Genomic DNA, 24,451 nt, shown 5'->3' with positions numbered 1-24,451 from the left:
TTTTGTTTTTATAGTGGACTGGGCTACTACATTTTAGTCTACATGAATGCAGATGAACAATCTTTTGCATAATTTATTTGTGGTATACAAAATAAGAAAATGGGTGTTGTCCATCTTGTTCTGACACCTGTAAATTTCAGTGGAAAAGACAAACTGTAATTATATATCATAATGCTAATATATTACACAATAATACTCACTCTGATTTCTGACCTAAAAAAATCTACAAACTTACATGACACACTGAAACACACACATAAACATAAGCAAAAGATACAGCAAGAATGTTGAAAATTTATTGGCTTTTCCAAATAACATTACAAGTTTAATGACAATGCTAAGTTCATTTACATGGAAAATGGTTAACATTTAATGACGACATACACTGGATGTACTTGTTTCTGTATATACATCAACTGTTATTTTGTATTTAAGCAATTATATTGTTGTCATAGAAACAAGAAACTTTACTTATATCACTATCATTTTTCCTTTTATCCATATTTATTTTGCCATACAAATACTTGTACTAAATATTCAAGAGGGACAGAAGATGACTCCACTGAAAATTCTGTTTAATCAGGCTTGGGCAGCCAGAAATAAACATACTTTTGGGAAGTGCCTCTTCTTGTTACAAAAGGTTGTTGTTGTTGTGGGATTTAACGCCATTTTTCAGCACACGATAGGCTATACATGGCAACCAGTATTAATGGTGGAGGAAGAACCCAGAAAAACCCCTGGAAGAACCACCGACCCACGAGAAGCTACTGGCAAGCTTTCTCACATAACCACATTGGCCGAATCCTGGACTCGAACCCACGCAGACAGAGGTGAGATGGCAGTGATCCGTAACGGACAGCGCTTTAGACCACTCGGCCACTCGGGGTCCCTACAAAAGTTCAAGTCAAATTTAATAAAATTGAAAGAGCAACAATGCTGTAAAATATTACACACACTGTGAAAAATACTTAATAAATAATTCAGCAACAAAATAAAATTCAGTAGCAAATGGATTTTCTTATTGGAATAGTTTAAAAAACAGAAATTTTAAGTAACATTTGTGTGCTTGAACTGTGCAAAATATGTTGTGGTGACCTGTATTCAATAATTAATACACTATATCTCATTTTCAAATTTTAAAAAAATTGTTTCATGGCATAATATGCCATAATATGCAAGTGTGACTCAAAACAGCCAATCAAATTTCTTTCGATGGATGGAATACTGTGAATTTGTATGAGTACTGCATCTGCAAAATTAAATCACTCCTGACAGACATGTGAAGGAAATCACACATATGAACAGTTAAATATTAATTTAAAAAAACATGAAAAAGTACCATAATTGGTATGTTATATACCCAAATGCATGGTAAATAGTAATATTATGCAAATAACCAAATCATGGTTCGATACTCAGGTAGTAAAAAGAATATGGTAACCTGCTTAACTAGTGTTCTATGCCATTGTTACTAAACAACATTGCCATGCAGCTTGACCTTTGATCTTTTGAATCCAAAATCAATAGGTCTTTCTTGTTTCAGTGCAGCCATTCCCCCTTTTTTTTAAGGTAAAAGGTACATAACTCAAATGATTTTGTGAAAAAAAAATTTCTTCTTTTAATTATGGTGACCCTGACCTACTGACCCCAAAATTGATAGATGCCTCTCAGGTCTCAAATGCAAGCAATTCAGTTTATTATAACTTGTGGCATTGTACTAGAATTATTTTGTGGAAACTGTCTTCCTTTTTAGTGCTCCTCTGATCTGGACCTTTTGAATCACCAAATCAATATGTCTTCCTTGTGTCAAATGCAAACCATCTATAATGTTCAGTCAAGGCATGTGGTGCACAACTAAAATTATTTGCACAGAGAATTTTCCTTCTCTCAGTTCCCACAACCATGACCTCTGACCATTGGATCACAAAATGTATCCCAACACAGTATTTCATTTTTAAGTATATTTCTTAAATCATGGATGTAATACTTTTTTTCTAAAATAATTTGTGATTTTCCTCGAGTGCAACAACAGCAAAGACCTACTTATATGGGCCAGTAAAGATCATTACAATGAAACTTCTGCAAAGTGCTTAATTTTCTTTACTTTTCTGAAGCAACAGTAAACTGTTGCCATAAAAACCATTAAAGCTGGAGGCCAATTTATTAATAAAATGACAGCCACATCCAAGACTTCCATATCTGAAGGAAATCTAAATTTTTTTTACACCTTCCTTCTCATAATGGTGCAAAAGTTTAATGCTTTCTGGTATGACTTTGTATACTGCATTTGTTTCATAAATATCATTCGGCATTAAATGGCACATGGCAAAATATCAAGTAAAATGTATGTCAAACATGGTGTCTCTTAATATAAGTATAGAAACACTTTAACTGAGAAATAAACCATTTATAAAATACATCTGAATTAATTTCCATGGATCCAACTGCTTTAAATTCTACTTAATAAAAATAGTATAAAATTAGATCCTTGTCATTATCAGCATAATGCTAGACCTAGTCCCATTCTTTGTCATTACCACCATGATGCGAGACCATGTCCCATTCTTTGTCATTACCAGCATAGTACCAGACCTTGTCCTAGTCTTTGTCATTACCAGCATAGTGCCAAACCTTGTCCAGTGGACCTTTTTTCAGACTGAATAGTGCTGTATATGCTGGAGTTGTCTCTAACACAGTAATTTGACTAAATATGCATTTCATTTGCATTCCATTCACATCTGTATTTCAACAATAATCTCACTGTTTGTATATGGTCACACATACACATTTTTATCTTGTGTTACCAATTCCATTGTTTTTGTTCATTTTCATTTGTCTGTAATGCATTTCCTAATGTTGGGACTTCCATTTCTGAAAATAGCTTTGCTTTTGTATCTTATTTAAAGTGTAGTTTTATAAAACAGAAAACACAAAATTCAAAATACCACACTGAATTTAAAATAAAAATAAATAAACCCACAGCTGCAATAACTTAAAACCAGTTTTAGAATATTTTCCCAAAAATGTTATTTTTTTATTTTGCTTCAACTCAAATAAAAATTTCACAGATTTACTATCCATGATGTCATCGTATCAATGGCAGATATGGAAACAATTTCATGGTTTGCAAGCAGTAAAAAATTGTCACAAATGTAAAGACATGATACAATCCCAGATTATCATGAAAAACCACTTCAAACTGGAAATTTTATAAGCAGCTGCAGCATGAAATAAAAAACAAATTTTCAAATACCTGCCTGCAATGCATTCCCGTTTCCTTTATGTCTGAGTATAGAACTTGACTTCCCTGTTTCCTCCATATTGCATTCGTCACTTAATTTTGCATTCATTCATCATTTCATTTCTTTTTTCATTTATGTCTGATGAATTGTAAAAAAAAATATAGTTTAAAAAAAAATTACATGGAAATGTATATACCCTGTATGGTGGTTAAGACTTGACAATCTAGTGTGTAGAGAGAAAGATTAGAAATGTGTCACTTGAATGCCATCAAAATTGAGATATATCTCCTTTCCATTAAAGATCAGTCATCTTTACTTGTAAGCATTGGCCTTGTGCTTTGGGAGGAAAGAAAATCCCTCAGGGACTGGCCCTAGTAACATCTCACTGAAATATGGAAAGTAAAACAGTTAAAAAATAGATCCACACAGTAAAGTGATACAAATAAACAGACCTGACAGGTCTGTTTTGGAATGTAAACAGGTGTGTAAAGTATACCTTTGAAATGACCTATACAATGCACTGGCAGATCAAGGTCTATGCTCTTTGTTCTATCACGTACCTATAAAAAAACTGAACAAAACCACATCTGCAGGCATACTGTGTCATGGCAGATGTTTGTTCTATCATGTACCCCTAAAAAACTGAACAAAACCAAATCTGCATGCATATTGTCTCATGGCAGATGTTTGTTCTATCATGTACCCCTAAAAAACTGAACAAAACCAAATCTGCATGCATATTGTCTCATGACAGATCTAGGTCTATGCTGCTGCATCCAACTTTTAAGGGAACCTATGTGGTAATGGTATTTTATGTTTACAACAATATTTATTGTTTATGAACCTCAAATTATCCTTGTTGACATCTAATCATTTATTTATATTTATATATTTTGATACAAATAGTCTGGATTGTGCACCAGGCAATTCTCCTGAGTGCCTTCATCATATAACAAGACACGTAGTGCAGAGTCTGTATCAATCATTCTTAATTTTTAATATATATTCACATCATAACAATATTTGTAATATATATTCGTATAAATAACAATATTTGTAACATATATTCATATAAATAACAATATTTGTATTATCTATTCATATCATTGACAAATTTTACAAAAAAAACACACAACAATTCATACAACTGTAATTCTGTAAGACTGAAAATTTACAAACCATTTTGCAGAACTCAGCATTTCACCTGCATTAATATTTATGTACCTATCATGTACTGGACTTGCTAAAACTTGCACACTATCAGCACAGCAACACTGTCAATATGAGGCAATTAATGGGCAAAGTTTGAAATCAAAACAAAGTGGCTATAACTGTTAATGTTTGTCAGTAAAGGATGTAAATCAAATTAGGCCTCTTTAAGGTAAAGCCTCATACAAATCCAAAATCCAATCCATCAAGTCCTTCTAAAGTTATTCCAAATTTCTACCATGTTAGACCAAAACGTTGGCAATAATCACCCTTCATTTGATACAAGTGGACCACTGGTGTGATCATAACAGACCAACATCATAATAAAATATCATTTGTATATAGACAATTTCACATTTGATATAAAGTGGACCACTGGTCTGATCATAACAGACCAACATCATAATAAAATATCATTTATACGTAGACAATTTCACATTTGATATAAAGTGGTCCACTGGTGTGATCATAACAGGCCAACATCATAATAAAATATCATTTATATATAGACAATTTCACATTTGATATAAAGTGGACCACTGGTGTGATCATAACAGACCAACATCATAATAAAATATCATTTATATATAGGCAATTTCACATTTGATACAAGTGGACCACTTGTGTGATCATAACAGGCCAACATCATAATAAAATATCATTTATATATAGACAATTTCACATTTGATACAAGTAGACCACTTGTGTGATCATAACAGGCCAACATCATAATAAAATATCATTTATATATAGACAATTTCACATTTGATACAAGTGGACCACTGGTGTGATCATAACAGGCCAACATCATAATAAAATATCATTTATATATAGACAATGTCACATTTGATACAAGTGGACCACTGGTGTGATCATAACAGGCCAACATCATAATAAAATATCATTTATATGTAGACAATTTCACACTTGCATCTTTAGCAGGATTCTCCTCTTCCATGCCTCTGAGCATACTCGAACAGTGGAGCAGAAGTTAAAATTTTCAATTTTTTGTATACCCCTCCCACATTATAACAACCAGTCTTTGTGAAGGTTCATCTTTACAAGCAATTTCCAATGTTTTCTTCTTTTTCTGTAATTTTGTGGAACCCAAATTTAGTCGTTTAAAGTTTCACTAACTGTTTGACTCTCTTCTTGGTTTTTGTAGGTTTACCGTTATAGGCATCATGTCAGCAGCAGTTTTCATTGCTTTCATGTTTTCATGATATGCGCATGATAAATGGGTAAAGAAGTAATTTATCTGTTCTTCAGTCAAACTTCGATGAGCATACAATGGATAAATGGTGCTACATATGTGATGGGAGGCATGTGTTTATGAGCGTCATCAAGACTACATATTTTATTTCTTTAAGTTAAAAATGTTAACAAAACATGAGTAGAAGTTATCTCGATATGTTACTTGAAGAATCTGTTCCATATTTTGTCATCAAATCATTAGGACTATATTGCAATTTGATCACATGCTGTTCTTTTTCTAAACTTCTCAATCAAGAAATGTTTTGGGATATACCAATTATACGACTATTTCTAGAAGATCCTGGGCTTTGCTATAAATAGGAGTTTGGGGAAAATAGACAGTTCAAGCAGTGATCAGTGCAATAAAAAATGACTGCTTGATGGATTTTGTTACTTTTCATAAAATAATATCTGCATCTGTATTAAAGTTTAAAAATGCCCCTTGTTTATTTCATTTGATACTTTTTTAATCTTGGGATACCTATCAAATTTAGCCTGAAATTTAACTATAACAATTTGACTGATGAACTTGATTTTTTTCTTCTTGTATTAGACAGTGCCTTATATACTAAACTTGGTTTTATCTTGTTTTGTTTATCAATTATTTAGACAGAAATAGATGTAAAATCAATTGTAAATTCTATCTTTTAGTGTGTTTTAAACTCACATTTTTGAAAAGACTTTTAATTTTTAAAATGAAATACAGTGGGGAAAATATAAATTCAACAGAGATATTACCTGATTTTAATCCAGTCCCTACAACTGGGACTGGCCATTAGTGTTTCAAGGTCATCTCGGCCCCTGTAATAAGGCGGTCTCTCATTTATCACCTGGGGCACCCTCTCAAGCAGACCAACAGGAATGTATCTGTTAAAGTAGAAAATAAGCAGTGTTTAGCATGGATGACATGTACTGCATAAGCAAAATTAGACATATCAAGCTCTCTATCAAAGCACTATTGCCATGTCATGCTTCCCTCTAATGTGCGCTTGACAAAAATATCCCCATATGTAACAAAAATGACAGAAAAAAAAGGACAATTTTTTTTAATAGTCTGTCTTATATCTATTTGTTTAGTATAGTGGAAAAGATCTTTTCTTTTCAAGATGTTGCTCTCCTTTAGCTTTTTAAACATTGTGCATTTCTTTTTAACTATCCTCTTTTTCCCCAAGTGCATTACTTCAACATCTGATCAAATGCTAAATTGTTCTCATTTGTACCAGTTGTTTCCTTTAAAAATTGAGTTAATTTTATCATCAACACCATTTCCATTATACCAGTGGTCAGCAGTGAATTTTTAAAGTGGAAAGCCTGAAGCTACTTTAAAAAAAGACATGAAATTTTAAACAGTAAACTTTCTTGCTTTTTCCGTTGTTGATGAAAACGCCATCCCAAAATCAGATCACCATTTGCGAGTTTTATAATCATAAATGCCTACTGAGCATACACTTATCTGAAATTCACTTGTAGTTTTAGACCTACACAATTTGATACACATGTCTCTTTCCCTGTGTTTAGGCAGTTAAATTTTAATTAAGCTTTCATGAGAGGCATTACAGAACATGAAACCTTCCTGCATGGGTGATTTATAATTAAAGTAGTTATGCTATCAGAATATTAAGACAGTATTCATTTTTTTTCCAGAAGAGTGTGTGTGTGTGATTTGGATTTTGAACATAGCTTCACCAATTTTTCAGTCACATCACTACACCGAGTCACATTATTCTGACATCAGAGCGACCAGTCCTAACACTAACCTCTTAATGATGAGTGCCATGTGAGGCCTGTACCATTTTTATAAGTCTTTGGTACGACTCAGCCAGGGTTCGAACCCGTGACCTTCTTCATCCGAGGCAGATGCTCTAACCAACAGACCACAGGAGCGGTCTTTTTCAGAAGAAATCAGTACTAAATTTACATGGTACTCCAGACTGTCTTTCAAAATTATGTCAGCTGCCAGTATGTTTTTCAGTCTACATGTGGCCTGCCTGAGAGCCTATATCTGCTAATTACACTTAACCTGGATATCATTTGTTGACAGATGCAGTATCAAGGGAAAATTTACAATTAACCAGGATATCGATTGACAGATGTGATATCAAGTGGGAATTTTACAGTTAACCATGATATAATTTGTTGACAGATGTGATATTTATACTTAATCAGGATATCTTTTGTGGACAGATGTGGTCTCAAGATGAAATTGATACTTAACCAGGATATCATTTGTTGACAGAAGTGATATCAAAGGGAAATTAACACTGAACCAACATATCATTGTTGACAGATGTGATATCAAAGGGAAACTGTCACTTAACCACTATATCATTTGTAGACAGATGTGGTATCAAGTAGAAATTTACACTTAACCAGGATATTTGTTGACAGATGTAATATCAAGTAGGAAATTTACACTTAACCACAATATAATTTGTTGACAGATGTGATATCAAAGGGAAACTGACACTTAACCACTATATCATCTGTAGACAGATGTGGTATCAAGTAGAAATTTACACTTAACCAGGATGTCATTTGTTGACAGATGTGATATCAAGTGGGAAATTTACACTTAAAGGAGACTAGAAATCAAATTTTCCTTTTACGTATGTCATTCTCTTCAGATTTTAATTCGACTGCAATGCTTATAAATTAAATATCGTAAGCGGGTAGTGATTATATTGCGTGGAAGATACCATGATTCCATAAATTGCTGAGTTTTTCCGAGTTTTGATGAGATGACAGATCACGTGGTACCGTGACGCTATACTAGCCAGTCCTCGAATACAAACATAAACATTGGCGAGCGAGGCAGACAGGAGACCACATTTGGGTTGCACATTCAAAAGTTGAATCTGCAATCTGATATAATAGTTTATGTACTGTACTGGTAAGTGCTAAAAGAAATTTGTTAGGCACAGGCCCCGGGCTGGTGACTTAAATAAACTAAAGTCCTGAATGAAATTCCACAAGCCCGGACAGTTCATACCTGTCAACTCTCAATCCGGGAGAAAAACCTCCCGATTTTGGGGGTATTTCCTCATCTACCTCCCGATCTCGTAATATCTCTCAATTTTGCACAGCGAAGTCCCGATTATTACATTATGTCTGTCAATTTTCATTTGTCAGAAGAAAAAAATCCAACCCCAAACCATTTATAAATAGATATAACGTATGCAATCCACAGTCTAAACTGCCACACTGCAGACATCATAGTGATATGACTGAAAAATTGTTAAAGCTACGTTAAAAATTCAAATCACACGCATACACGTCTAAACCGGCACTGGACGAAATAATTAATATCATACAACAGTTTTTATCTTTTTTTTCTTCTTCAGTAAATAGAACGTGAAGATTTAAACATTATTCAAGTAAATTTCAGATTTTTTAAACAACAGTACTATAGTATTAAAAAAATTAAAAGAATAAAATTGTCACCAATTAGCTTAAATGAATGATCACTTTGAAATTTTCTCTGCAAACAAAATCGCATCTCCATTTCCGCCAAAGAAACTCGGCCAGTTAACACCTGACATTCCTCTACCGTATATGAAAAGTTTAATTATCATGATTAAATTACAAGGAATAAAACAAAATATACCATGTGATATATGTGGCCCTAAAGAACTAATTCTGAATAAATATTTTATTCAGCAAACAGTATTACATGCATTAAGACTTAAACCTAAGGAAATAAGGTGGGCCATAAAACGTGAGAAAAACAGTTGCCACAAGTACGGTAACTTGTGACTGCAGATTTGAACTGTTAAAATTAAGTCCATGGCATCGTAAGTAACAACAAAATAGGCATCGTTTATTTGGCAATCAATTGCTGGTGCTTACGCATACACACACTGTCGAACATGGTTTCTTTGAAGTATGTCCGAAGGGCAGTCCTTTTCACAAGATCAATGCAAGGATAAGGATTATGTTCATTAGTCACACCGGCTTTATCATTTGCGTACTTAAATCAAAACTTTAGCTATTTTGCAATTTAGCCAGAACTGACCAGAATATGCAAAAGGGGCTTGTCATGGGGGAATAATAAGGCGTATCACAGGAAGAAAAGGCACGTCAAATGGGCGGTCGCACATTGGGGCAAGGGGGGGGGGGTCAATAGACCCCCCCCCCTTTCTATTGTCAGATAGTTAATGTGAAACTTTGACTGCCCAAGGAATAGTTTTATATCAGTTCCAATTTTTACAGATTACAGTTTATGCATACTACATGTATACAATGCATTTTTTTTTAATTTTTAATTTTTATAAGATTACTGAAAATTGTGTTTTCTCGAAACACGACTGGTTTAGAATCTTATTTTTTGCAAAGTTTCCATTTGATTAAAATCAAATCTAAATTTCACCTAGGACAGTGGTGATTTGATTTAGATTGTACCGTGTTAAGGCATGTATGTCAACATCTTGAAAATACATTTACTCACTTCACCAGCGCAATCAAAGTTTCCTCAGGCAAACAATTTTTGTTTCGACAAGCCTGACGGGCACCTCACTTTGAATACAGGATGGGCCGGAACTAAAACCAGAAGGGGCCCAGGGTGTCGGGCTATCAAATTTGTTTTTAGCACTGCTGTTTTCAGACAAAAGATGTGGATTGATTGTTGCATTTTGTGGTCACTTACTCGTCCTTCTGCCTGTTTTCGTAACTCACACATTTAACACTTTTCCCAGGATTTAAAATGTCCAAAGGTATGTCTGGAACAGTGCCAACTTTTAGTCTAAGCCTAGCATTTGCATATCTTTGAGCTGCTATTTTTTCATGATCCCTCTTGTAACATTCCTTTGAGAAATGTAACGAGCACATAGTGCTGTATGGTGTTGCTTTGAAATCGACTCACTTGTAATAATGTACCCATTCTTTCATTATGCCTTTATCTTTCGGAAAAGATTTTTTTTTTATATGTCAACAGGCTTTTCTTAATGTTCTATTACACCCGTAAGCAATGCAAAATGGTATTGTCTTTTACTCTGGCAACTCCCACTTGGGCCGCTGGAGTCACTACTATGACGTCACATCCCGAAAGTAACCGAATAGGCACAGAAATTTTGCATACGAGGTCACGGAAATTCAGCTCTAGAAGATAGGCCAATATTTAAATATTGGCATTACGGTCGCTGATGATACTTCAGAATAAGGTTTTCTGCTATAGTACTTTTATTATTATTCTACATTTCCATTGGTTTCTGGTCTCCTTTAACCACAATATAATTTGTTGACAGATGTGATATCAAAGGGTAAATTAACACTTAACCAAGATATCACTGTTGACAGATGTGATATCAAAGGGAAATTTACACTTAACCAGGATATCATTTGCTGACAGATGTGATATCAAGTGGGAAATTTACACTTAACCATGATGTCATTGTTGACAGATGTGATATCAAAAAGAAACTGACATTTAACCATGATATAATTTGTTGATAGATGTGGTCTCAAGGGGAAATTTATACTTAACCATGATATAATTTGTTGACAGATGTGATATTATGGGGAAATTTACACTTAATTGGGATATCTTTTGTGGACAGATGTGGCCTCAAGATGAAATAAATATACACTTAACCAGGATATCATTTGTGAACAGAGATGGTATTAAGGGGAAATTGACACTTAATCAGGAAAGCATTTGTTGACAAATGTGGTATCAAGGGTTAATTTATATTTAACCAGGATATCATTTGCTGACAGATGTGGTATCAAGGGGAAGATAGGTCTTAACCACCCATGAATGGTAAAAATACTGATTTCAATAGTGGGACAAACAGCATTGTGTCCAACAGATGCAGTTAATATCATTTAGAGCATCAATCAGCTCTAAAAAGGCAATATATGGCATAAATATAGGATGGGTAATGATTTAATATTAAATTATGTAATGAGTTGAATGATGTCCAACTTTGGCAAGCCTTGACTAGATAGTATTCAATGACTTTCATAAATTCAATATCAAATTATTACCCATGCGATATTCTTTTTACAAGGTTTTGTGAAAATTATTTGGAGAGAAAGGAGAACAAATAATTTTGTTCATTCTGACTCAGACATTGTACCTTTTATTTGTTGTGCATAAAAAGTCCCTAACGAAGTTGAACTAGCAGTAAACTACAGAAGACAAACAAATTTCAATTTGAGTCAGAACTGCATCACATATTTACCATGTAAACAGGCAGTGGTGGGATAAAATTCTGTCTGCTGGGAGACTGGTTTATGTGCACATTCTTCTGTGAACAGAGGTAAGTTTTTTTTATTTTAAGTTAACATTTAAACCATGCTTGTGTATAGGTGGATTCTATATTACAAATATACCACCTTCCCACACACCTTCCCCCACTCCCATTTCAACCATAGTTTGCATGAAATGGATAATTACAAGGTCGTAACTCTTGATGCATATTTTCATAAATGTTTATGACCATCTCATCTCTTGTTCACAGTGATTATTCAAGTCCACTGGCTAGTCTGTCTTGTCAAAAGTCCATCATAACATCAAATGACTACACTCATCCTATTGTTGCTTGTATGTAGTATTTTATAGCTTTCTCCAACTCTTTAGTGACATAAATGAGCAGCCTTAAAAAGGAACAGAACTCTGGTATGCTGCATCTTTGTGGAAAATGACTTAAGTCCTAAAATTTAAAAAGAACCAGTCAATATTTTTATGACATTTTCAGTAGAACTATGGTGAAAATGGCAGTAAAAAGTTCTAGTGAAACCTTCCTACACTGGAGACTCAGAAAATGGGCCTCTTGTCAAACCTCCCTAAACTGGACCCTCAGAAAATGGGCCTCTTGTCAGATACATATATTTTCATCACAATGAAGCAACTCAAATGCTAATCAGACTTATCCCCATATAGAACATCTCTAATAAAACTGTGCTCCCAACAGTGTCTGGTTTAGTGAAGTTGACTGCTTTTTGGCAATGTATGACAATTTCAGATAAATCAGACTGCACTGTTTCAATTCTAATTCTCAAAAATACAAGCTTGAATTACAAACAGAAATTAAATTATCGGATAGTGCTGATTCATTGCTGATTTGCAATATTACAAGCTAAAATGTTATGCACAATTTTATACCTATGAAGGAAGGACAGCCACTCTAGGAGAAAACGCCTTGTGTTCTCGATACCCTGTGTGTCACAGCCCCAGTGTTCCAGGCCATTATTTGCAAACTCTTGTAACAGCTCAAACCTCTCTCTGGATGAGATGTCCCAGTGACGCTGTTCCTTGATCTCCGTAAAAATCCAGGGTTTTATCAATGCACCTCTGTCAAAGGAGAAAATATATTCAGACACAACTGGATTGTTGTTATGACAACAGAAGTATGAGAAATAACTGTCTGCCAGATCACTGGGCATGAATTTATACAACATGAATGGCTGAGACTGACAGTTCATTCAAATCATTGAAATAAAATAAAAAGTGATGATGATGATAATTATGATGATGATGGTGATATATATATAAGAATTACATTAAAGTTTTAGTGTTAGCTACTTTGCTTACATAAAAATGTACCTGCAAATTTTGAAAGCTTTAATGTAGGTAAAAGTCATAATCTTATGCTTGGAAAGTCAGATGAATTCCTGGTTAGCCTTCAAACTTAACAAGTATCACACATTCTGTTCAAATAACACTGAGCTGATTTGATATCACTGATGGATTGATGAGTCACAATATTTACCATGGCTAAAGCATATAACAAAAAAGTCTGAAACTAATGATACAGGATAAAAGCACCAATTTCTTTGCTAAATTTGGCAGCAATACAGAATATCTGTAATATTTTAAAATGGAAGATTATAGGCTAAGAGATTATACAACAAGATGACAAATTAATCACAAAAATGTCAAGTTGTTATTGTTATGGGGTTAATGCCATTTTCAAGATATGATACATGGTGGCCAGTCTATGAAATACCAATCTCAAGATATGATACATGGTGGCCAGTCTATGAAATATCAATCTCAAGATATGATACCTGGTGGCCAGTCTATGAAATACCAATCTCAAGATATGATACATGGTGGCCAGTCCATGAAATACCAATCTCAAGATATGATACATGGTGGCCAGTCCATGAAATACCAATCTCAAGATATGATACATGGTGGCCAGTCCATGAAATACCAATCTCAAGATATGATACATGGTGGCCAGTCCATGAAATACCAATTTCAAGATATGATACATGGTGGCCAGTCTATGAAATACCAATCTCAAGATATGATACCAGGTGGCCAGTCTATGAAATACCAATCTCAAGATATGATACATGGTGGCCAGTCCATGAAATGCCATTTTCAAGATATGATATCTGGTGGCCAGTCTATGAGGTGCAGAAAGAACCTGCTAAAACCCCTGGAAGAATCACCGACTCACAGAAAGCTACTGGCAAATTTCGCACATACCTATGCTGTCTGAATTAGAGACTCAGTTCTATACAGACAGGTGTGCTGTTGGTGATCTGTAAACGTGAGTACTTGAGACCACTCAGCCACACAAGGCCACCAAATTTTAAATGTCGAACACACACTCCATTTACTAAATTTGCAATAGTTTAATGACACTCAAATGTTATGATTTGCACTGTTTTTTTAAAACCCAATTGGTCAGATAATTTTTCTTTGCTGTATCAATTACAGTTACTAGAGCAGCTTCATTTAACAGATGATATAAATTTTTGATGCAAGGGTGTAAATACCTGGCAATCATAATTCCACTGACACCTGTCTGAGTCTGGCGAAGATTGGCATCCTCAAATGACAAGATGTCTCCATTCCCTGCAAAAGATTTGCAGTGTACTAAGATAAATAAATTTTTAAAAAATCTATTACCTAATACATACAATACAAACCTGTATAAAAGACCAATACAGGTAAACAGTTTTACTCATAAATTATTACCAATGTCATATAACAATGATATATAACCCTAAAGCCAAAAGTGCATCTAACACTGTCCAGTCTTGTGGAACTAATGCACTCACCAAGAGGTATTTACAAAGGTGTTATGACCATGCATTCACTTAACAAAAGGTATTTATAAAGGTATTAAGAGCATGGATTCACTTACCAAGAGGCATTTACAAAGGTGTTATGACCATACCTACACTCACCAAGAGGTATTTACAAAGGTGTTATGACCAAGCATACACTCATCAAGAGGTATTTCCAAAGTTGTTATGACCAAGCATACACTCACCAAGAGGTATTTCCAAAGGTGTTATGACCATGCATTCACTTAACAAAAGGTATTTATAAAGGTGTTAAGACCATGGATTCACTTACCAAGAGGCATTTACAAAGGTGTTATGACCATACCTACACTCACCAAGAGGTATTTACAAAGGTGTTGTGACCATGCCTACACTCACCAAGAGGTATTTACAAAGTTGTTATGACCAAGCATACACTCACCAAGAGGTATTTCCAAAGGTGTTATGACCATGCATTCACTCACCAAGAGGTATTTATAAAGGTGTTATGACCATGCCTACACTCACCAAGAGGTATTTACAAAGGTGTTATTACCATGCATTCACTCACCAAGAGGTATTTACAAAGGTGTTATGACCATGCCTACACTCACCAAGAGGTATTTACAAAGGTGTTATGACCATGCATTCACTCACCAAGAGGTATTTATAAAGGTGTTATAACCATGCCTACACTCACCAAGAGGTATTTCCAAAGGTGTTATTACCATGCATTCACTCACCAAGAGGTATTTACAAAGGTGTTATTACCATGCCTACACTTACAAAGAGGCATTTACAAAGGTGTTATGACCATGCCTACACTCACCAAGAGGTATTTACAAAGGTGTTGTGACCATGCCTACACTCACCAAGAGGTATTTACAAAGTTGTTATGACCAAGCATACACTCACCAAGAGGTATTTCCAAAGGTGTTATGACCATGCATTCACTCACCAAGAGGTATTTACAAAGGTGTTATTACCATGCATTCACTCAACAAGAGGTATTTACAAAGGTGTTATTACCATGCCTACACTCACCAAGAGGTATTTCCAAAGGTGTTATGACCATGCATTCACTCACCAAGAGGTATTTATAAAGGTGTTATAACCATGCCTACACTCACCAAGAGGTATTTCCAAAGGTGTTATTACCATGCATTCACTCACCAAGAGGTATTTACAAAGGTGTTATTACCATGCCTACACTCACCAAGAGGTATTTCCAAAGGTGTTATGACCATGCATTCACTCACCAAGAGGTATTTATAAAGGTGTTATAACCATGCCTACACTCACCAAGAGGTATTTCCAAAGGTGTTATTACCATGCATTCACTCACCAAGAGGTATTTATAAAGGTGTTATGTCCATGCCTACACTCACCAAGAAGTATTTCCAAAGGTGTTATGACCATGCATTCACTCACCAAGAGGTATTTATAAAGGTGTTATAACCATGCCTACACTCACCAAGAAGTATTTCCAAAGGTGTTATGACCATGCATTCACTCACCAAGAGGTATTTATAAAGGAGTTATGACCATGCATACACTCACCAAGAGGCATTTACAAAGGTGTTGTGACCATGCCTACACTCACCAAGAGGTATTTACAAAGGTGTTATGACCATGCATTCACTCACCAAGAGGTATTTACAAAGGAGTTATGACCATGCATACACTCACCAAGAGGTATTTCCAAAGGTGTTATGACCATGCCTACATTCACCAAGAGGTATTTACAAAGGTGTTATTACCATGCATTCACTCACCAAGAGGTATTTCCAAAGGTGTTATGACCATGCCTACACTCACCAAGAGGTATTTCCAAAGGTGTTATGACCATGCCTACATTCACGAAGAGGTATTTACAAAGGTGTTATTACCATGCATTCACTCACCAAGAGGTATTTACAAAGGAGTTATGACCATGCATACACTCACCAAGAGGTATTTCCAAAGGTGTTATGACCATGCCTACATTCACCAAGAGGTATTTACAAAGGTGTTATTACCATGCATTCACTCACCAAGAGGTATTTCCAAAGGTGTTATGACCATGCATTCACTCACCAAGAGGTATTTATAAAGGTGTTGTGACCATGCCTACACTCACCAAGAGGTATTTACAAAGGTGTTATTACCATGCATTCACTCACCAAGAGGTAATTACAAAGGTGTTATGACCATGCCTACACTCACGAAGAGGTATTTACAAAGGTGTTATTACCATGCATTCACTCACCAAGAGGTATTTACAAAGGAGTTATGACCATGCATACACTCACCAAGCGGTATTTCCAAAGGTGTTATGACCATGCATTCACTCACCAAGAGGTATTAACAAGGTGTTGTGACCATGCCTACACTTACCAAGAGGTATTTACAAAGGTGTTATGACCATGCATACACTCACCAAAAGGTATTTACAAAGGTGGTATGACCATGCATACACTCACCAAAAGGTATTTACAAAGGTGTTATGACCATACCTACACTCACTAAGAAGTATTAACAAGGTGTTGTGACCATGCCTACATTTACCAAGAGGTATTTCCAAAGGTGTTATGACCATGCCTACACTCACCAAGAGGTATTTCCAAAGGTGGTATGACCATGCATACACTCACCATGAGGTATTTACAAAGGTGTTATGTCCATGAATTCACCCACCATAAGGTATTTACAAAGGTGTTATGACCATGCATTCACTCAACAATATTTACAAAGGTGTTAAGACCAAGCCTAAATTCACCAAGTATTGTTTACAAAGGTGTTATGACCATGCAAACACTCACCAATAGGTGTCTATCAAAGTGAACAACCATGCAGCCCACACGTTGTTCTTGTTGTGGGGTTTAACACCATTTTTCATCACAAGATAGGCTATACATGGCCGCCAGCATTAATGGTGGAGGAAGAACCCGGGAAAACCCTGGGAAGAACCATCAACCCTCAAGAAGCTACTGGCAAGCTTTCTCACATACCCACATAGGCCGAACCCACGACTCGAACCCACACAGACAGGTGAGATGTCAGTGATCCATAACGGTGAGAGCTTTAGACCACTCGGTCACTCTGGGCCCCACAGTTCACAGATAATTAGAAAATGACTTCAATAATAATGGACAGAATGAAGTGCAAAAAGAATACAGGAAGAGACATAAAATTACAACACTACATGCACCTTTTTTATTTCTAACAGAGCATAAAGATGCCACCTATACTTCTCTAACCTTTAAAATTAATAATGATTTTGACCAATTAGGTACAACCTGTAGTAATAAATTTTGAGTCATGAATTAATATATCATCCGCAAGGAAAGGGATCAATACTGACATCTGTTCTGATAAAAGGTTTGGTTATCCAAAATGTGTCACATAGGGTAGAAGCAGTTTGGGGCACTTGAAATTGGCTTAGATAAACTGTTCATTTCACCCCTCAAATCATACTTTATTTCTTACCAAACACAGGCATTGGAGATCCAGCATGTGCACATTCATTAATGTAGTCCCAGTCTGCCAGCCGTGTGTATCTCTGTTCTCGGGAACGTCCATGGACCTAGCAGTTAAAGACAAGATAATTGAGATGACACATTGGCAATGTTTGGCTATGCTCTACCATGAGATGACTACGTTTGCATAATGTAAACACATTCTACTGATGAATCAAAGAACTGATGATACAGAAGATACCTAGAGCTAGGGGGTCATATGGTATATTAAACAGAATCACAGAATTGATGATACAGAAGATACGTAGAGCTAGGGGGTCATATGGTATATTAAACAGGATCAAAGAATTGATGATACAGAAGATACGCAGAGCTAGGGGGTAATGTGGCATATTAAACAGGATCACAGAACCGATGATGCAGAAGATACGTAGAGCTAGAGGGTCATATGGCAAATTAAACAGGATCAAAGAACTGATGATACAGAAGATATGCAGAGCTAGGGGGTCATATGGTATATTAAACAGGATCAAAGAAATGATGATACAGAAGATACGTAGAGCTAGGGTGTCATATGGCATATTAAACAGGATCAAAAAACTGATGATACAGAAGATACGTAGAGCTAGGGCGTCATATGATATATAAAACAGGATCAAAGAATTGATGATACAGAAGATATGCAGAGCTGGGGGGGGGGGTCATATGGTATATTAAACAGGATCATAGAACTGATGATACAGAAGATACGTAGTGCTAGGGGGTCATATGGTATATAAAACAGGCTCAAAGAACTGATGATACAAAATATACGTAGAGGAAGGGGGTCATATGACAAATTAAACAGGATCAAAGAATTGATGATACAGAACATACGTAGAGCTAGGGGGTCATATGGTACATTAAACAGGATCATAGAACTGATGATACAGAAGATACGTAGAGCTAGTGTGTCATATGGTATATTAAACAGGATCAAAAAACAAATGATACAGAAGACAAATAGAGCTAGGGGGTCATATGGTATATAAAACAGGATCACAGAACTGATGATACAGAAGATACATAGAGCTAGGGGGTCATATGGTATATAAAACAGGCTCAAAGAACTGATGATATAGAATATACGTAGAGGAAGGGGGTCATATGACAAATTAAACAGGATCAAAGAACTGATGATACAGAAGATACATAGAGCTAGGGGGTCATAAAGCAAATTAAACAGGATCAAAGAACTGATGATACAGAAGATATGTAGAGCAAGGGGGTCATATGGTATATTAAACTGGATCACAGAAATGATGATACAGTATTTATGTTGAGCTAGGGGATCATAAGGTATATTAAACAGGATCAAAGAATTGATGATACAGAACATAGTAGAGCTAGGGGGTCATATGGTATATTAAACAGGATCAAAGAACTGATGATACAGAAGATACGTACAGCTAGGGGGTCATATGGCAAATTAAACAGGATCAAAGAACTGATGATACAGAAGATACATTGAGCAAGGGGGTCATATGGTATATTAAACAGGATCACAGAATTGATACAGTATTTACGCAGAGCTAGGGGTTCATATGGTATATAAAACACGATCAAAGAGTTGATAATACAGAAGATACGTAGAAGCCAGGGGGTCATATGGTATATTAAACAGGATCAAAGTACTGATGATACAGAAGATACTTAGAGCTAGGGACTCATAGTGAAACAATCCTGACTACCTGTCAACTTGTATTCTTATAAAGTGCATTTGCACATAGCATTAATGTTGGAGATCATTTATAATCTCCATTTATTGTTTACATTCCCTTCATGATGAAAAGTTGTACCTGTCTGTTTCCACTGCAAATAATAGTAACTGTAGTAACAGTTTTTGATATATGACCCTTGTACAAAAGAAAAGTAATTTGATACAATATGTAAATCATGTAAAAATGATATGTTTAAATATTCATCATCTGGGGAAATATTTTTGAACCCAGTGTGTACATGATAGGATTGTAAACTGTTATCACTTACTTTCTATTTTGAGAGAGAAATAGGCAACTGTATCCATTTTTCTCCAGTATTAAGGTAATACTCATGTAAGTTCAATTTTTTTTGTCACCAGTGTGATGAAACCGTTCATCATCAATGTTGAATCTTTGTATAATTTATTGTGAAATAATTGCTATTTTTGTCATTTGAAATCAGACACCATTTTTACTACTATGTGTATTGGGCGCTTGGCTTTCCACTAGGAGGTGCTCAGGTTAATCTTTTTGAATTCTTCCATATTTAGTCATATTTGTGAAAACTTTGTCATGAATTTCCCAAGTGTGTTCCCAAAACCTATAAATAGGGGTGAGATCCGCCATTTTGGCAGTTGTGGTTCTACTGGACTCCAGTAAAGGTATCAAAACCAAGCAAACAGAACAAAAGTCTCTAGTCATCTCAGCAGATGCTTTCATGCATTAACAGCAAGGTAGACTAGTTACTACCGACACATTAAATTTAGCACTCATAATGACTACTATAATGTTTCTCTGAAATTGGTTCAACGTTTATTTCCTAGTTACATCAGACAAAAATTTCCCATAGAGGGACTTAGCTGAAGACACTGTCACTGTGTCGTCGTCAACACAGCTGACTGCTATCCACTGGAAATTTAGTATTGGCATTATCAAATTTCCTACTCAATTTCATGTATCATCTTGAAATCAGAAATTTCCATCTGGTTTGTAGTGGTTCTCATTTAGATGTTGAAATAATATACCCAACACAACAGCACACTTTGTTGTTACAAAACGACACAGTGTTTGCAACTCAAATGACCACACTATTGACATCCGGTTCCAGACTGTGTCACTCAAAACGACAAACTGTGTTACAGACAACCCATGCAACAAACTATTGGCATCAGGTTTCAGACTGCATCGCTCAAAACGCCAAACTGTGTCTCAAACAACAAACGCGACACACTATTAACATCCAGTTCCAGACTGTACCTCTACCAAATTCATCAATGGACTATGAAACACAAACCCGGGTCTGATTCCGAACCTTGATTGGATGCACAAAATCAATACCACTTCGGTATGTCATATGGGAATTGGGATTATCTGAGTTAGAGATTATATGAATTAGGACAAATTGAACATTTATGCTGATTTTCACATGCAATTTACCATTGCAACTAATCTTGTTATTTCAATATGCTTTTATTTCAACATTCTGAGCACTAAATTTTGTGAGAAAACAAACACAAGCCAGGAAGTCATATAATAAACTGTGTTGACTATTTATATTTGTTTTGTTTTGTGCATTTATGATCTACTGTATATAAGAACTTTTGTGGTGAACACACATTTATTGACACTACAATATAATGGAGAGATCTAATAACTGAAAAAGGCGTGAGCTGTCCATCTATTCCATTTTATTTGACCTTGACCCTTGACATGTTACAATATGGTATATTAAACAGGATCAAAGAACTGATGAGACAGAAGATACATAGAGCTAGTGGGTCATATGGTATATTAAACAGGATCAAAAAACAAATGATACAGAAGACACATAGAGCTAGGGGGTCATATGGCAAAGAATTGATGATACAGAAGATACACAGAGCTAGGGGGTCATATGGTATATAAAACAGGATCAAAGGACTGATGATAAAGGCGATACGTAGAGCTAAGGTGTCATATGGTATATTAAACGGGATCAAAGACTGATGATACAGAAGATACGTAGAGCTAGGGGGTCATATGGTATATTAAACAGGATCAAAGAATTGATGATACAGAAGATACATAGAGCTAGGGAGTCATATGGTATATTAAACAGGATCAAAGAACTGATGATACAGAAGATACATAGAGCTAGGGGGTCATATGGTATATTAAACAGGATCACAACGATCAACATAAAGATACTGATAATCAACTTGATCGCATGAAAATAACAATATCCCTCTGAAACATTAAACGTTTTCAGTCTTTTCCTCCATTCATCTCCTTAGATTTCATTACAAAATTTATCAAACATTTTGACATAAATTAATAAAGCAATTGCCTTTTAGGATCATTTTCTATGGAAATAGTTCTGTTTAAAGTACTACACAGAACCAAAGCTGTCAGACCATATCAAAGGAGGTGATCACTAATCATTCCCTGGTAAGATTAAAATTTGAGTAATGTCTATTTACACTGCCAGACTCACTTTTCAAGGCAAAAAGGCCAATAGAGCAGAACTGAAAAGTACCTATTATTAGAAATAGACCATTTTTAGTAAGAGAGAGAGAGCAGATTGTATGTCATGGGCTTGTGACAGATAAATCCCTCTTAGCCAGAAACAAGGATTCAAAAGAATATAGTGTCTCACCATTAAACAATGATTTACCCCTCTGGATCTTATTTGCAAAAAAATGAATCAAAATGCTTAATACTGACACTACCAGCCACACTGGCAGAAAAGTGATACACAGCACATGATCCAGTATCTTTTTCTCCAGATAGAAAAAGACATTGGATTTAAATAGCGACCATCCTGAACTGTCCAGAAGCTCTAGGGTGGTTTTAATCATAACTTCTTTGGCACTGCATTTTTATGATGTGTCATCACTAACAACAATTTAAGCAATGATCTGAAGCTACATTAATGAATTTAAATTTTTCATTTAAAAGTTGCAGGAACAATATGGAAAATATGAAGTACATATATTTTATTGATGGTTCAAATATTGTCCAGCATTAGTTTCATTTTATATGGAACTATTCTTCATAGAGGTAGTCGGACATTTATCCAAACTTGGGATGTATCACTATGATTACCCCCAGTCTCTTTCAGAGAGTCCAAGTTATTTCACATGCATCATGCAGATGAAACAAACTTTCTGCTCAGATAGAAGAATTTCAAAGGAACTTCATTCAAATTATTAGTCTGCATAGATAGGCAAATATGGCTGCAATGTTAGCAACATTTCTAAACTTTTCACAGTATACAGTACCTAAAACGATGCATTTCATCAGACTGATTTAAAACTCAATCTTTCCCCACATAAGTTTTAGGCTTACAGCTGACAGCTATTTATATGTAGCCTTTAGACATGTGCCCGACATATCTTGCTCAACTTGTGACTGTTTGGTCTATGTCTTTTTATAGATTACTATGGCAGGATTCAGCATGCAAGACATCTTTCTTGAATCTATCTCACAATTTAGGTAAAACATCTTAGCACAGTGTGACCACGCTATAGTGTGCTCCGTTAAAACATGAATTTGGATATAACACGGTTGTGGTGTGGCTCACAAAATTTCATATACATGTATTTTTCTTGTACACAAAAACAAAATCTTTCTTAAAAGTATGAGAAAAAAAATGTAAAAACTAATATCATTTTGGGGAAGAGATCGCATATGAAGACGATAGTGGCGTGGCTCCTGAAATTTTGTATGTATTTTTCTTGTACATGAAAAAGTAGTTTTTTCTTCTTAAAAGTACAACAAATAATGCATACAAAGTTTATTTTGGGATCGCATAGGTCTTCGCCAATGTCACAAACTTGGATTGTTTTTCCTTATTGGTGGCAAAACATACCATGTGGTGATTTATTTTTACTGGTGGCGTCGTTGGCTGTTTAAACTTTTATATACAACCATTGATTTGGAGTGCAGGAATTCAGAGGCCCCATGAAAGGATGCCACAAGCTGGCTACAAAATGCATTGAAATTTATCTATTGTTACATAAACAAATTCTTTGTCCATATTGACAAACCATCTAAACAGTGCATTGTTATATTATAATCCACTTATCATGAAATCTAGCATGAATACTGTTTGTTGTGAAATATCCACTTTTTTATTGTTTATATTTCTGGTAACTGAGATCAACCGGACAAGGTATTATCTTGTAATCTATCTTTCATTGGATTTTCAACCGCTCGCTAGTAATTAATATATTTACAAAGACTGACATTTGTAAGTGGATGGTAAGTAAAATTCCTCTTCTTTTCACTCAGAATTAAATCCTTCTGTAATAATCCCTGTCATCAAACCAGAACACCTGCGTCTCTATCGTCCATTGACCCTTTGTTAATTTTCAGATGCATGCATGGAAGGCAGCATCACGCTGCTACCACAAATGTAAAAAAAAAATTTTTTAAAAATTACATCTTATTGGTTTATTCAATAAGCATGGAGGGACAGTAACTAGATTAGTAAAAAAACCCCGGCCAAATCCTTTCAAAAATGTACCCAGATAAAATAGTTTGCTGAAATTTCAAAGGAAACAGA

General features: G+C 35.2%; 1 protein-coding gene across 2 annotated transcripts in view; it reads right to left on the bottom strand.

Annotated features, from left to right (window-relative positions):
- Positions 1 to 282: 282 nt before the first annotated feature.
- Positions 283 to 24,451, bottom strand: part of LOC149779283 (tRNA-dihydrouridine(47) synthase [NAD(P)(+)]-like) — a 57,085-nt gene continuing 32,916 nt past the window's right edge. Inside the window, exons 7-12 of one of the 2 annotated variants that reach the window (XR_016415603.1) lie at positions 18,177 to 18,273; positions 14,436 to 14,514; positions 12,808 to 12,996; positions 6,444 to 6,572; positions 3,439 to 3,627; positions 283 to 889 (exon numbers count right to left, since the gene is read on the bottom strand). Coding sequence is in view for 1 of the 2 variants with exons in the window: in XM_089939885.1 (XP_089796011.1) it covers positions 3,555 to 3,627; positions 6,444 to 6,572; positions 12,808 to 12,996; positions 14,436 to 14,514; positions 18,177 to 18,273 (567 nt within the window). In the remaining variant the exon portion in view is untranslated. Of the gene's footprint in view, positions 3,628 to 6,443; positions 6,573 to 12,807; positions 12,997 to 14,435; positions 14,515 to 18,176; positions 18,274 to 24,451 lie in introns of both variants that reach the window. The other variant, XM_089939885.1, reaches the window with a different exon arrangement.

Source organism: Sinohyriopsis cumingii, chromosome 17, assembly GCF_028554795.1.
Source record: "Sinohyriopsis cumingii isolate HCF-2022 chromosome 17, ASM2855479v2, whole genome shotgun sequence".
NCBI classification, from domain to species: domain Eukaryota; kingdom Metazoa; phylum Mollusca; class Bivalvia; order Unionida; family Unionidae; genus Sinohyriopsis; species Sinohyriopsis cumingii.
This window is presented reverse-complemented; position numbering and strand designations above follow the sequence as displayed.